This window comes from Haliaeetus leucocephalus, unplaced genomic scaffold (assembly GCF_000737465.1).
Source record: "Haliaeetus leucocephalus isolate CR32 unplaced genomic scaffold, Haliaeetus_leucocephalus-4.0 Scaffold162, whole genome shotgun sequence".
NCBI classification, from domain to species: Eukaryota; Metazoa; Chordata; class Aves; order Accipitriformes; family Accipitridae; genus Haliaeetus; species Haliaeetus leucocephalus.
Genome location: NW_010972598.1, coordinates 946,197 through 961,237, shown reverse-complemented (window position 1 = coordinate 961,237; position 15,041 = coordinate 946,197). Strand labels below are relative to the sequence as shown.

Sequence of the window (15,041 nt, the reverse complement as noted above, 5' to 3'; positions counted from 1 at the left end):
GTGGCATGGACTGCATGTGGCATTGTTAAAATGCTGGTTTAATTCATTCTGCTATCAGAAAAATCGGGCAGAATTTCTAAAAATGTCTTTGCTGATCAAGAATTATTCTGCAGTAGGCACTGAAAGGAACCCGTGTTCAGGTGCTGCTTGCACCGAGCTCCTACACACACGCGACAGCATTGCTGAGGACTCCCTGTGCAGTGCAGGAGCAGTGCAGCATGCTAGAGGGACCAGCTCACAACAGCAGAACTGGGGTTTGGCAACAGGGATCGCGCATGGCACCCCAGAACAAAAGCCAGGCCCTGATGTCCCACAGGTAGGAGTCCATTTACCCTCAGAGCACCCAAGACACAGCCCCTTACCAATACCACAGTGCCTCAGGGAAACACCTCCATTTACACTGTGCTTATCCTAGCAACTGTTACTAGCAAAGGCAGAAATACAACTGGAGTATTTTTTCAAGTGGGAACTTCCTCTCGAGATACCCACCACAGACCTGCCTCCAGCCTGCAGCTAAGCACACATGGCCCCATCACACAATGTGGGGTGGCTACAACCTGTTGTAAGATGAGACATGTCAGCAGCTTCAGCAGACAGGGCTGCAAGGAAGGTACCACCAGCAGCAGCGTTGCTGTTAACAGCTGCACAGACAGCATACGCCACGTTCCTACTGCTACCGAACCAGGTCCAAGGCTCTCCAGGTTTGGACTCCATTAAAAAAAAAAACAAACAAAAAAACCAACCAAAAACCACTCAATTAGAAAAAAGCAAAGCCAGTTTGTACTCTATTAGAAGAAAACTGAACACACAAGAACCCCAAACCCCTACTGTACATCACTAGCATCTGCACCACCACTGCCAGCAGCACGGCTCCTCTAGTACAGGAACTTCTCATGTAAACAAGTCCTTGTAAGCTGCGAGAAGTTACTCAACCTGGCAGATGGCTCAGCGCTCTCCTTTTGGTAACGTACAGCTGGGCTTTCCTCACCTTTCTGTAGCCATCACAGCTAAGTTTTGTATTGCCTTTGTTAAACACAAACTGCAGATTTAAGTGTTTGGGTTTCTTTTTAAATATTGGTGATTTTCCAGGTAGCTTTTTCTATACAAGCCATTTTCACATGGCAAAATAAATCCCTTCTTTAGGAATAATCGGAGCCAAGATAAATTAAGGGAGTCTCTCCTTTGTGGGTGGACCCAGGCTGGAGGAAGACACAACCACATGCACATGCTGCTCTCTGCTCTGCTGCAGTAACAAGCAGGGCTGTACTTGGACTTTTCTGTCCCCTCTCTGAGGTATGTGCACCTGCCTCAGCAGTGCTTATGTTGAAGCTTTTTTGAATTCTGTACCTCAGAACGCAGGCACACCTGTACCTGAACTTACCAAAACAGGTTTTTTTCATACAAGAGTATTTTTAGTAGAAACAGATACTCCTCTTTCAAGTGCAAGACAGTTGAAGCATTTCCTCTTGTGTGCCTTTTTTTTTAAACACCATACATTGCAGAATTGAAAACAAAACATCCGACTTTTGAATTAAAATACAAGCTTTACAACCACATAGTAAGTGTAGGCTCTTATATTTCAGTTTAAGACTATATCATTTTATAGAGTACCAAAATAAGCAAAGGATCAGCACTCCATACAAAGTGTTAGTTCTTGTGAGGAGGGTAGAAGGGAGATGGACTTTAATTACACTAAACTTTTTTTGCAAGTCTGAAGAAAATTCCATTTCAGCAAAACAGATTTGGGTTTAGATTCCCCACATTTCTAGTTCATTAAATAGTGTTTCTTTAAAAACAATTTACATTTTTCTCATTCAAAGTAAAGGGATGATTTAAAGGAGTATTAACAAGGAGGGTGGTGCTGTTCATGTTTAATGTCAATATGCAGTGTTATCTGCTAGGAAGGCTAGAAGAGCAACACAACTTTACTTCTGAAGACTATTAGAAATGGACTAACATTTGAGAAAAGTTTAAAGCACACTACACTGGCTCGAGGTCTAGCTTGCTGCTGGTAAGCCTCTGCTAGTCTGTACACTGCCATGAGGAACGAACTCAGCAGGCAAATCCCAACGCCCAGATGCTGGCAGCGACGTGTGTTTTCACACATGTACCCCCGAGTCCCACTTAGGACAGTTCTGTCTCTCCCCTGTCTTAACGGCATTAAAATGCAAGGAAATTAGCAGCTAACATCGCCACTACAATTTTACAAAAGCATTAAGTCTGAACAAAATAGCAGTTAAACCAAATTGAAGCTCTCTGTTCAACTCCAGGATTCATTCTCCATGACAACCCTCCTTCTGTCCTACCCCCTGTCCAGTTTATTCCCCCACTCCTTCCCTGATGTCTATTTTACAATAAATAGGTTAAGTGGATTTACATGATGCAAACGCAACTCAAAAGACTTCTGCCCTATACATATAACCATGTTAAGCTGTGAGATTATACACGTGATATATCTCTAACAGAGCAACCACCAGTTTAGATTTTTTCCAAGAAACACAAGTATTTCAGCATGTACACAGTAATGACTTTAAAACTGTCCAACATCATTGCTTTCATACATTCTCTTCCTCTTTATAGCCTTAAAGGGATTTTAGACCTTGATGGCAACAATCCCAAAACAAGAGTAAAATGAATTTATTTTATTGCAAACAAACGTCTAGAGTTAAATTTCTCCACCCACTTTCTTTAAAGAGAAAAGGAATCAGCAGGCTAAGGAGATACACCCATTTGAGAATTGACATGATTAAAAATTAGCTATAAAATGGGTGACTCACAGTTTCATTAGCTTACAAAATGGTGGAGTAACTACTACAAGCACACTAGGTATACAGTATTTTGTGGGGAAAGAGTTATACAGACACACAGCTAACTTCATATAGATCCCATTAGACAACTGGATTTACAACAAGTTTTGTTTAATAAGAAATGGGCAAAGCCAGCTTCTTTTCAGAATCAAAATGCAGAACAAATGGAAAAGAAATTATGGTGTTGTACCTTCACAAGTTTGAGCCTCCACAAATAATGCAACCAAGTTTTACAACTTTAAGAGCTTCTACATACACTCCACCTTCACTATTTAGCCCCAGGTTTCCTCTTTGCCCCCAGCATCTCATTGAGTTCCAAATGTTACAAAAAAGTCCTAGTTATTGCCAGAAACTTTTACCTCCCCCTCCTCCCCTCCCCACCCAGAAGCTTCATAGAGAGGATGGAGTGTAATATGGAGCTTTACATAATCTCATGGTATTCATGAGGGCTACTAAGGAGCCTCTGTACGAATCTGGTTGCTAACATTTCTATCGTATTGTGACATGACTCACGACTGTTTCTTAGAAATTGGGGGATGGGGAAAAAGGAGAAAATTCTTTAATAAAAAGACACCAGGTACAAAGCAACGTTTTACTTTTGTTGTGGTAAAAAAAAAGTCACATTTTACAGATAAAATGTAGAACCCTGAAATACTGACACATTCTCTTATCGTGCACAATGCTGAGGTTCTCTTACGAATCACTTTAAAACTGCAATTAAAAATGTACAAAAAAAGAAAAGAAAAAAAATCAACCCACAAAGCTTCTAAAAAAGGAACCCGCAGGCACTTCCTCTTGTGGAATGTTTAAAAAGTTAGCCTACTAAAGAAAACAGTCGACTTCTTGTGAAGGTTTTGGAGAAATATGTATCAGTTCATTTATTTGGGTATTCAATAATATCCTTGGTGATAATGCTGACTCCATGGCTTCTGACCCCAGAATTGCTGCAATAAATGGATAAATAGTTAATTTTAACCTGTAATCACATAATGGTTACATTTCTTACAGAAAAAAAAGCATTTAACAAACATCTAGTTCTGGAACTTGAGAAGATTAAAGCCCTCCCAAATAGCAGCAAGTTCCTTAACAACTGAAGGCAGTTAAGAGTTCACTTCACAGTAGTAATGTGAAGCCAAATACTACATGCCATTAAGACGGGTAAGCCATAGCTGATATTTGATATATCAAGACCATCAAGCCAGATTAAGTTCTGCACAGAAAACTATTTATAGTGATATTACCCAGCACTAAAAGATTCTGCTATCCAGTTTTGATTACACATCTAATTATTTCAGACAGCATTTTGAAACACTCCAGTTAACAATCAGTGAAAAGGTAAAGTTATGACTACTTACACCCTGCTGCCACTGGTTGTAGCCCTGAGATTGGTTTTTGTAGCCACGATTATTTCCCCTTCCTCTGAAGTTCTGCAAGAGGACAACAGTTTTTAACTACTTCATCTATATAGATTTTTCAGAAGTGTACTAATACCAATCCTTCTATTACCACCAAACCATCACAGACCATATGGAATCTTTCAAATACAAGGTATCAGGCCGAGGTTAAAAAAAACCCCCAACCACCACCACCCCCCTGCCACAAAAAAAACAAACAAACAAAAAAAACCCCCAAAACAAAAAAAAACAACAAAAAAACCACACCACAAAACCCGAAAAACACTAGAATACCAAAAGCCTCTCCCCCTCCTCCAAGGAACTGCTTCTTAAACATGGAGCAAGAACCCCAGAATTAATAAGCCAGCTCAAACTGTTGTTGCCAGTGTTCTGGAAAGCTGGCTAATCCAGTTTTGACTCACCCTATTTCCAGCTGCTGAACTGCACCAGGACAACTAAAAATACAAGAGCTTGCCTATTTTTAGTTAGGAAAGGCTGTAGTTGCTACAAGGATGTGTTATCTGATCAGACAAAAGGATATGGGTCATACAACTGAAAACGGAAGAGCTAGTCCACAAAACTTCAAGTACAATTTATGGTACAAAAAAAGGGACATTGATACTAGTAGATAAAATAGTGCATTTCCCCTGTTTGTCAGTATTAGACAAACCTGAGCCATGTTTACTAGCATGGGCTCCATCTGCTGGCTCTTCAGTAATCAAAATTATGTTTTCAAATACTTCCACTGATATTCCATCAGTTAAGACCATGCCTAGTATATCTTTACTAGTTATGTTTGATACCAGACACCAAAACAAAGACTCTCTCCAGAGCTATTTCCAGCAAGTTCTCTAAATGCTTGATAAAGATACATCTTGACCCTAAGGCCAAACAACGGTTACTACTGTTTGGAGAAAAAAAAAAAAATTAGGAAAGAAAAAAAAAAAGAGAGAAAAAAATCAAACATCAAACACAAGCCTTCACACACATGACCTAAAAATCTTCATCTTTAACAGGACAGAGGTACAGTCTTAACATGGAACCTCCACATCAGCATCAGAACTTCTTAGGCCATGTTCAGAGCTCTGGGCACACACAACAAACTAGAAAGCTAGGCCTTTCAGTGTGGGATTAGTGTAGTACCACAACCAAGTTGGTGGCTATTCACAGCCACCAAACCTTTCAAACATCATCCAAATTACTGTAGTTCAACTAATAAATCCCCCCAAAGCATCACCTGGTTGTAGTTTCCCCTGTTGGGCATTCCACCTCTGTTATAGTTGCCTCTGTTTGAGTAGCCACCTCTGCTTGGAAAGACAGGGCCACGAGGATATGGGTAGCCAATTGCACCGCTGCTGCCACCGCCGCCACCGCCACCACCACCACCTCGCTGAGGCATGTTGCCTCCCCTTCTGTTGTATCCACCGCGATTGCCAGGGACTGCAGGGAGAGAGTTACTTCAATCAAGTAATTGTTAGCTCTCCAAGTACTTCTTACGTGAAGATTATTGTTCAAAATAATGATGGTATTGAAATAAAACATCCAAATTCAGTATAAAAATTTCAATGCAAAGATTAAGTCATCTGGTCATAATGAAAACTGGTAACTTAACCATGTACTAGCCCCCAGTACAGTCTGGCACATAAGCAAACACCAAACCTAACATAAAAACTCAAAACTGTGCCTCAAACCACATGGACAGTGTAATCCAGGATTTTGACAATCCTAACTTTTAAAATTGGACAACTATCTTTGCACCAATACTTTAAACTTACTGAAATTGAAATCAAGGGTGCCACTAAGCAATAGTTGCAATGCAAGTACTACAACCTTTCTTCCCCCCAGCAGCAACAACCTCCAAAATTTACAGGCTTATTTCTTGGCTCACCTCCCCCTCTGAAGTTGCCACGCATGTTGAATCCTCCACGTCCTCTCTGACCCCTATTAAATTGATTTTTATTGCTCTTCTTGTTCTTCTTTGAGCCAGTGTTCTGTTTCTTTTCTGGTGGAAGAGACTTCTTACTTTCTTCTTTATATTGTTCCAAAAGCTTCTGAGCTTCTTCTTTTTGCAACTCTACATAGATTATTTCATCAAAACATTCTGCTACCTCTGGCAGTGTGAAGTTCCCTATAATTGCAAAAACACTGAGTATTCAGCATCTACATTCAGCTACAACCAAAGCCATAATTTAACCACCTTTCTCCCATTCTTCCTCCCACCCCCCTGCATTCCCTCAGCATAGGGACAAAATTACGTAATCTGAACATTTAAGAAATGTAACAGTGACAAAAGAAATAAACAGGTCTTCATGGAGTTGCCAGTACTGTTCCAAACCTTGAAAACATTCTGCCTATATCTTTTTTCTTTTATAAGCCTCCACTCAGAACACCAGTTTCTGCCAAATACGTCACTTATATAGGGCACTTTATGCCAAGACAGCTTTGTGCATCTGCATGAAGCATATCAGCATAACTGAGTAGTGTTAAGGACTGCAGCAGAGGGAACACAATATAGTGTTGTCCTACAAGTTACAATAGTCTTCCAGTTTTGTTTAAGTACAACTGTTTAAGATAAAGTGATTTTTTAGACTTCACGTTTACTTAATCCTTTAAACAGATACTCAGCATCCTAAAACACAGTATAGGATTATGTTCCATGCCTTTCATTTTGAGAACTGCATGCTCTGGAAGATCTTTTCCCTCCACCTCTGCCTTCTTTTGTGTTCTTTGCTTGTAGTCTTCATCTTTTGGGCAAACAACAACTGCTTTGCGCTGGAAGCCTGCAAACAGGCACATTTTTCTCCTCTGCGCAGCTGCAGACACATTTGTCTGAAAAAAATGCAGTAACTTACTACACGTAGCTGTCATTGTAAGAGTTAAGGAAGTCAACTTATGGTGTATAGACTTCACCTCTACAAGAGCTTGCAATGAAGTTTACAAATAACTGGACATAAAGATGCTGCATAATGCAAAGTTACGAGCTCATATCCACGTGTTAAAACACTATTCCTCCCACATCCCATAAATCCAGAGAAGTTCAGACAAGCATTTGTAGTAATATCTCAACTTTGCGTCCCCTGAATGAGTAGTAAGTGAAACAACTGCTATTACAATGTAACTTTAATCCCATTTAATTACTGCACTACAGCCTATAACAAAACTTCCTTAACCCTTTTTCACTGAAGCTTCTACCTGATCCAAAATGAAATTCCGCTTCTTACGAGCTGCGATCTCAATGAACTTCCCCAGACACTGTGGAGCTCTCTGCAACAGTGTGTTAAGTTTTCCAGTGTCCGCCATCTGCCGCTTAAAACCTGCAACCTACAGAGAGATTTCCCAGAGTTAAGTAGCCCCGATACATGTGGCTGACATTTTTCTTTGCTAAATGCTTTTCACCTCGCTTCAAGGATTGTTCAAGGCCACAGCTACAAACTCATAACTGCAATTGCCAAAGCCTCCATAAGACATAGAGCTTTACAAACAAAGACACTAGGTGAATCAATACAGCTGAATCTAAGGTATACTCATTACATTACTAATTCAAAGCTAAGCGTTCTATTCTGAGGACACCAAAATAAAGAGAAGAAACAGTCAACTGTTGACTATTTAAGTATGTAGTACCACAAAAAGCTTCCAAATCCTGCTGTGCCATGCATGAGCTGGCAGCTCAGCAAGACAACAAAACTTTAATGGTCACTAGCTAACCAGCAGCTGGTTTCTCAGATTTCTTTGATACAAAACAAGCCCATGGCAGCCAAAGACCTTGGATTTACAGCAAGTCTTTAACATACCAAGAAATATCACTTACCATCATTTTGTCCATAATAGTGTTTGTCCCAAGAATGTTGTATTTCCCAGGATTTGCTGCTGCATGTTTGGTAACCCAGGTAGTCTTGCCAGCTCCAGGCAAGCCAATCATCATCACCACCTGTGACAACAGGTTCTGTATTTTAGATACTAGTTCAAAGGTTTTCTTTAATATGCACCTTAGACCAGCAAGCCTAATGGAAAGTGAGTGGGGGGTGATGAAGAGTCACCGGATACCAAGTATTAAAGCTCCCAATCAAAAAGGTCGGAGTGTTGTACAATAGTCTGCTTAAACTCCACCACTTCTGTTCATCTATCTCAACAACCTTGAGATTATCAATGAGAAACTTACCTCACAATCTTTCTTTTGCTCAGGTCCCTTTGGTCCTCGGACCCTATCCTCCAGGGGAACCTTCTGGATGAAGGTATACTCTTCAGGTACAGGAAAGTAAGGTTCCTCCTTCTGACCAAAGTTGAACTCAACTGCACAGTTATGGCAGAGAACATGTGGGAAGAGTGGCCGCCCATCAAGAACTTCCTTACTTATTTTGAATGCAACACCAAGCTCTTGTCCATTCTTGGAATATGAGAGTTCCACTTCATCACCATCAAAATTCTGGTTTTCAAGACAAAGCATTAGTTTGGATAAAATTACTCACCTCGCACTATAAAGTTATATTAGACATTTCACTATATTGGCTATATTCACTCAACTCCTGCAACAGTGTTTTATTATAAAGGATCTACTTAAAAGTTTTCTCCTAAAATGAGTTACTGTCAATGATCATCTCGTTCAAGATCTGATTTATTTTTTTCTAAAAGGCTTTGAAGACATTTCTCTGTGAATATAAAATCTTAACACATTGACAACAGTCACTGTTGATAATGCCTGCTATTTCTACCTCCTCCCTATAGTAAACAACTTGTCTTGCTCCAAGTTCTTCCTGTATCTGGTTTACGGCTTCTCACATCAAAGCAGTCTAAAAATTCAAGGATGTTTTTCCTCAAAAGAAAATATAAGTGAAAACTTACAGCAAAACATCCAATCACATCATTTTCATCAAACTTCTCACCAAAGTCTTCAGTCTCACAATTGCATGTCTTTATTCCTTTTAGAGAATACCCATAAGAAAACTCTTCTTCACCTGAAGAAATAATTTAAACTTATTAAAAATAGGCATTTTTTAGAAATACAATCAATTCACAGCTACGTAAGTAAGCTGCTGTTCAGTACGTTTTTTTAATGCCAAAACAAGCTATGACCCCTAAACAGCTACAGCTTGTTCTTGTATTCAAGAATACTGACACCTGAGATAGAACAGCAGTATCTCCCCCATCCCAGTTTTAATAGCCTTATGCTGCTGGTTCCAGATTCATGTTGACATAAAACTGAACTGCCACATAAAGAAATGAGCAAGTATTTTTAAACTCTGAAGACCTGATTATGCACCAGTATACCTGTAACGTAGTCAGAAAGGCTTTCTGAATTTATTCTCCAGTAGCACTTACCCCTCCCCATTTTAAAGGGAGTTTAGCAGACATTCAGCCTATGCGACAACTGAGTATGAAGCTGCAAGGAACAAGCTAACAGAAAGTGTCAAACACAAGGACCCAGGTGGAACTTAAGTACTTAACTAGAAAGCTGCTGCTGCTGTTAGAACATACCAAATTCATATACATTTCCCACAAACATATGTCTCAGCAGCAAGTATTAGTTATAAATACCATTATGATCAGTTCCCATGTATCTAATGAAATTGTACTTTCTTCTTCCTAGCTACTTTCAGAAATGAGGATTCTGCCCCCAAGTCAAAAGAATTATAATGTAGCTATCCAGGAATCTTTCTTCACTGGTTAAATCTTATACCATGCCCCACCTTTGAATAATAAAAAAAAGGGGGGGGGAGGGGCTGCGAAACCCCTCTTCCTATTTATGACACTACACGAAAAGGAGAAATCCTTAACCTTGTCAGGTCTTCAAAAGAATGTTCTCCACAACCCACACCTGACCACTGAAAGAATTAACTCTCAAATCATGTACTCCTTACAGGCCTGAGTATTTAATGACTTTATTTGGTCCCAGTAATAAACTTTCTTGTACCACAACCAGGGAACGATTCAAGATAAGACTTCTCAGAACACACAGACTACAGTTGCTAAGCTTTTCCCATCTGCTTAAGAAAAAACGACAAAACTTCAACCATATACACAATAATACAGAAGTAACCAAATGTTTAAGTCTTACCAAGCAACATTCCACTTGTGTTCAGTGACCAGCCAACTCGTACTTCATGTATGTCAATGTCTTTTGTATACAGGTGTTTAACAGGAATCTTTTCTGTAACCTATTTTTAAATTATTCATTAAAAGGTATGTAGTATTTATTAGACATTAACAAGATGGAAACACAAAGGTAACATCTGGAAGCTTTACACTTCACTTTCTGCAAAAATAAACATGCTTAAGTACGTGAAACCACAAGCTAATGAATAAATAGTTGCATCTCCTGACTGACTGAGCAATGAAGATGCAAGATACCATATACCTTCAAAGCACTTAAGTCATAGCAGTCCCTCTCAGTGGCCAAATGCCTTAATCCTTTTGACACTGTATTAAAATCACAAAGATGTATACATGTATTTAAAAAAAATAACTGCCATAAAGTTGGGATTAATAGGAAATTAACTTTGTCAATAAAATGTGGTAATGGATAAAAAAAATTGCTTTACCAAGACTGGGGAAAATACTACACTCATCCCTTTCCACAGTAAGCAGACTTCCTGGGCAAGTTACCAGCTTCCAAGCAACATACCCAGATTCAAAAAAAGCCACCTAAAAGCACTGGAATTTGTAGGCAACCAGCTATTTTCTAACTCCCTTTACAAACTTCACGAAACTAAAGTGAAAAACTTATCAGCATCCTACCAGTTTCCACAACTATTCCAGTCAGGTGACCGAGGTGAAACTGATTTGAAAGTGAACAGGGCAATAAATACTGTCATCAATTTCACTTCACTGGCCTTCCAAAGTTATAGGTACCAACACAGAAATCACTCAATGAAAGAGCATGGAGAATGGGATCACTACCCACTCCTCATGGTAGTGGTTAGATTTGAAAGTACTAGAGGAGGAGAGTAAGCCTTTATATACACAGGCACATCATATGCAAAGAAGCCTTTAAAATTGTTAAGTAATAAATAAATAAAACCAAACTCTATGCCTCCTGTTCTTCTTTTGCCAAAAAGTGGGAGAAATCTGTTTATTACAACGCTGATTGCTCTTCGCCATTCTCACCCTTTAGGAGAACTCTCGCTCTCAAAATTCAAGTATCTGTAAATACATGCACGGCATACACAAGTCAGAATTATTCAGGTTGGAAGGGACCTCTGGAGGTCATCTAGCCCAAATCCTTGCTTTGAGCAGGTCAAACTCAAAGACTAAGCAGGAACAGAAAAAGGACTGCTGGGATACTTTATATGCCTTAAAAAAAAAAGAGCCAAGCTTTCTGTAATCTTCAGAAAGTACATGCAAACTTCTGACTAGCAAGTATCAAAATTCTTCCAAGTGTTGATGCATGAGGTGCCAAATAAAATTCTTTGTTCAAAAATGAGATCAGAAGTTACACATTCAGGGCAAATGCAAGGTGCTTTTTTTTTTTTCTTAAATGGAAGTTCTTATAGAAGAGGAAGCAGTTTTGCAATTGACCAATCTTTTATCAAGAACCATTTCACAGGCTTCTAAGAGAAGGCCTTCTGAAAGTCCTGTTCACCTGAAATAGTTTCAGCTAAGTCCAAAAAAACTGACAAATATAAACAGTATTATATTTAAGCATGCAAAACAGTCTCCCATAAAACATCAGTTTAACTCACCTTCATCTCAAAGCAGACTTTGCCTTTAGAAACTCCATAGGAGGCTCTCCCTCCAGCCCAAAGGAAAGCAAAGCTTTCCATGGTCAGAGAGGAAGCACTAAACCGGTCTCTTGAGATTTTAAAATGCAGGTCACAGTTATCTGTTAACATAAAAATCATTCCGTTTACTCTTATTACAAAATAAAGTACAGCTGTCCAATGTTATGCATTAAAGGTGATTTCAGCTTTCAAAGGTGATTTTCAAGACAAACTGTCAGCAAGTGCTCAGCATCTTTCAGGAAGCAACTGAACACATGCCTAGATGGAGCTGCAGGCTGAAGCTCAGCCAAAAATCTTAGGAAAAGCTAGCTAACAAGAATAATTTTCAAGGTGCCATCTTCACTCCTGTCACCAAATTCCCTCTATTTTTTTCTATCTGCTTAAAAACCTGAATTTCACCTCATCTGTTCTAACTTTTTTTTTTCAGTTACCTGAGATACTTCCATCAATACAGAGCAAAGGAATCTGTGCTGTGCTTTTTGCATTACTTGCTAGATACCTTTTTTGAAGTCTTCTTACCCCTCATGCCCAAACCTAAGGGCAGCCGAGAAACAAAAATACTTGTGTTCCTATTTACTCAAGCACTGAAAGTAGTACTGTCTTTGGTTAATATAGTCAATTATCAAGTCCAATTAGATTAAGCCAATTGAAATAAAGTCAGTTAAGTCAAGTGCAGATAGGTTAAGCACACAGAATGTGGCAAGAGAATGTACTTCACCCAAGAACACAATCTGCACTATGAATTCACCTATCGCTCCAAGAACTTAAGTGAAACCTTTGTTTTGCAGACTTCTTCAGAGCCGCACACCACGAAATTTCAAATTTATCTTCTAGTAGGTTTCAGAAAGACATTGTGAAATGGTAACATGAGGTGCAGGATATAGCACTTGAATTCCCCAGAGCAAGGAATCCATAGAAGAAACTCCAAACCTATTTGACAGTTACAAGAAAGGAGTGAAATGAGTGAGCAGGGAGTTCTGCCCTGGTGTAAAATCCACACGCTGCCCAAGTACACCAAAATGCAGTCTTCCCTGTATGACTGGTAACTCTCATGCATGAGATCTTGTTTTGTTTGCATACAGCCATCCCCAGTTGCAACTACAATATTTGTGATCCAAGTGTTTTCTCATTAGTACTTCTGTTATTTATTGCATGAAAACCAGATAAAATAATACAGAAGAAACCCACCTGTATAGGTTACTTTTAGAACAACAAATGAGAACAGAATCTGAAGTTACAGCTTCCTTGTAAGACACAGGTAATAAAAAGCACTTAAGAGTGCTAAACCTCTTATATGTCTGGATCATTACGGTCCAGAAAAGAGAGTGCCAAGTTGTTACACAATTCAGTCTTGAAGCTATGTTTGATTCTGATCTCCAAGCAGTCTGTCAACACTTTAAACTAAATCACAATGTCTATCCAGTAACAAAACTTTCTACTAGAAATAATAATAATAATAAAGTAGCTACTACTCAGTTACTGGGAAAATCAGAAGTTCTTGCAAAGGTGGCTACTCACCAGGTTAGCAGCTAGAAACTTGAGATTTAGTTAGCAAAATGTCAAGGATGGCATATTCAGCAATTTACATAGCTGTAAACTAATACCTCCTTCCATTTAAAAACATTTCTTGGGGAAAAAACACATGGATCTACCAGCAAATATGCCAGATAATGCCAAAATTTAAGCTTTCCTTCCATGGCACTTAAAGAATCCAATGAGTTCAAGCATCACTTATTCAAGTTTTCTAATAATGCACTAAGTCCTTATACTTACCCTCATGAATACAAATGTCAACTTTGCCCCAGTCATGGTACATCACAATAACAGTAACATTTATAATCTGCCTCAACCTCCCTCCCCCCGCCCCTGGCACTGTTTGTAGGTACTTTTCAATTTCTATGCCCTTTCTGACCAATTCTCTCTGCCATCCCATTTGCACAAAGCACCCCCGCCAGCCCCAAACTCCCAGGTTGCACAAGTGGGTCACTTTAAGGAGGCCTTACCTGATTTTTGTTGTTGTTGTTAAATTTATCAGAAAACATGAAAAAATACTCCACTGGTTGGTACATAAATAGGGCCTTAGCAGGTCACACAGGATGCTCACTTCACAAATTGTACTACTGTAATGACCTACACTATTGACTCTCAGAACTTTCTGAAGTGCAAAGCTCATGTACTATACAGTTAGCTTCTCAAGCTGTTTCTAGAGTGTTCCATGCTCACTCGACAGTTGGCCAGCTTAGTTTCCACACTAGATTAGTGTTTTCATTAAGATTTCTTCAGAAAACTGTACAATATCACAGACTTCATAGGAAAACCAAGCTTATTACTGCTAATGTAAGACCCATATACCCTTCTGCTCGTTTGTATACTGAAAATGGGTGGAAACACCGCTTGCAATTTTTTTTTAAAGTTACGTGGTGGTGAAAGTCAAGAAATGTATTCACCCCACATTTCAGAAAGTGTGGCTTTAAGATTAAAAGCGTAACACCACATCTTTCCAGACTAAAGGAAAGCATGTTTACTCACAAGTATCAAGACAAACCACTGTGTCGTCAAAATGTTCATCTTCTTCTTCAACAGGTGGTTGAGGGGATTTGGCCCTGAACAAAACAAAAGCAAAGAAACCAAAGATAATAAAGCTACACGTATTTTGACACTGCTAAAATAAGCATTTCTGTACTTTACTTCTCCTCATTCAGAAAATGCTGCCCAGCATCAAGTTTATTTACCTGCTGTACTTATTTTCCTCAATGTATTCAAAATATCCACGGCCATGGTCTTCACGTGGTCTCTTCACTCCCCTCTTTTTCTCACCAGGTTTTTGTTCTGTTTTAGCATCTCCTGTAACAGAATTAATGATTTATTTTAACTACACAAAGTAACTCTTTAATTGGGAATAAAATCCTATACGACGCTTCCAACTTTGGAAATTGTGAGAACCTACAGCACGAGAAAAGCAATAGCACCCTAGAGAAAAATTCTGCTTTGTACTAAGATAAGAAGCCGTATCTGGAATTTTCTCAGAAGATGCAAAACTTGTCTGCTAAATCGTCTCTGATCCACGACAGAAGCAGCCAGTACACCACGCAGCAGCTCGTGCAGCCCTCAATGTTGAGATCCCC

General features: G+C 39.2%; 1 protein-coding gene across 1 annotated transcript in view; it reads right to left on the bottom strand.

Moving 5' to 3' along the window:
• Positions 1–2,459: 2,459 nt before the first annotated feature.
• The window catches only part of HNRNPU (heterogeneous nuclear ribonucleoprotein U (scaffold attachment factor A)), a 14,296-nt gene continuing 1,714 nt past the window's right edge, over positions 2,460–15,041 (bottom strand). The window contains exons 2-14 of the mRNA XM_010562941.1: positions 14,649–14,771; positions 14,446–14,519; positions 11,878–12,017; positions 10,254–10,353; positions 9,041–9,153; positions 8,361–8,624; positions 8,010–8,129; positions 7,394–7,522; positions 6,862–7,030; positions 6,090–6,329; positions 5,439–5,641; positions 4,163–4,234; positions 2,460–3,751 (exon numbers count right to left, since the gene is read on the bottom strand). Of these exons, the coding sequence (XP_010561243.1) occupies positions 3,698–3,751; positions 4,163–4,234; positions 5,439–5,641; positions 6,090–6,329; positions 6,862–7,030; positions 7,394–7,522; positions 8,010–8,129; positions 8,361–8,624; positions 9,041–9,153; positions 10,254–10,353; positions 11,878–12,017; positions 14,446–14,519; positions 14,649–14,771 (1,801 nt within the window). The 3' untranslated portion in view covers positions 2,460–3,697. The remainder of the gene's footprint in view (positions 3,752–4,162; positions 4,235–5,438; positions 5,642–6,089; positions 6,330–6,861; positions 7,031–7,393; positions 7,523–8,009; positions 8,130–8,360; positions 8,625–9,040; positions 9,154–10,253; positions 10,354–11,877; positions 12,018–14,445; positions 14,520–14,648; positions 14,772–15,041) is intronic.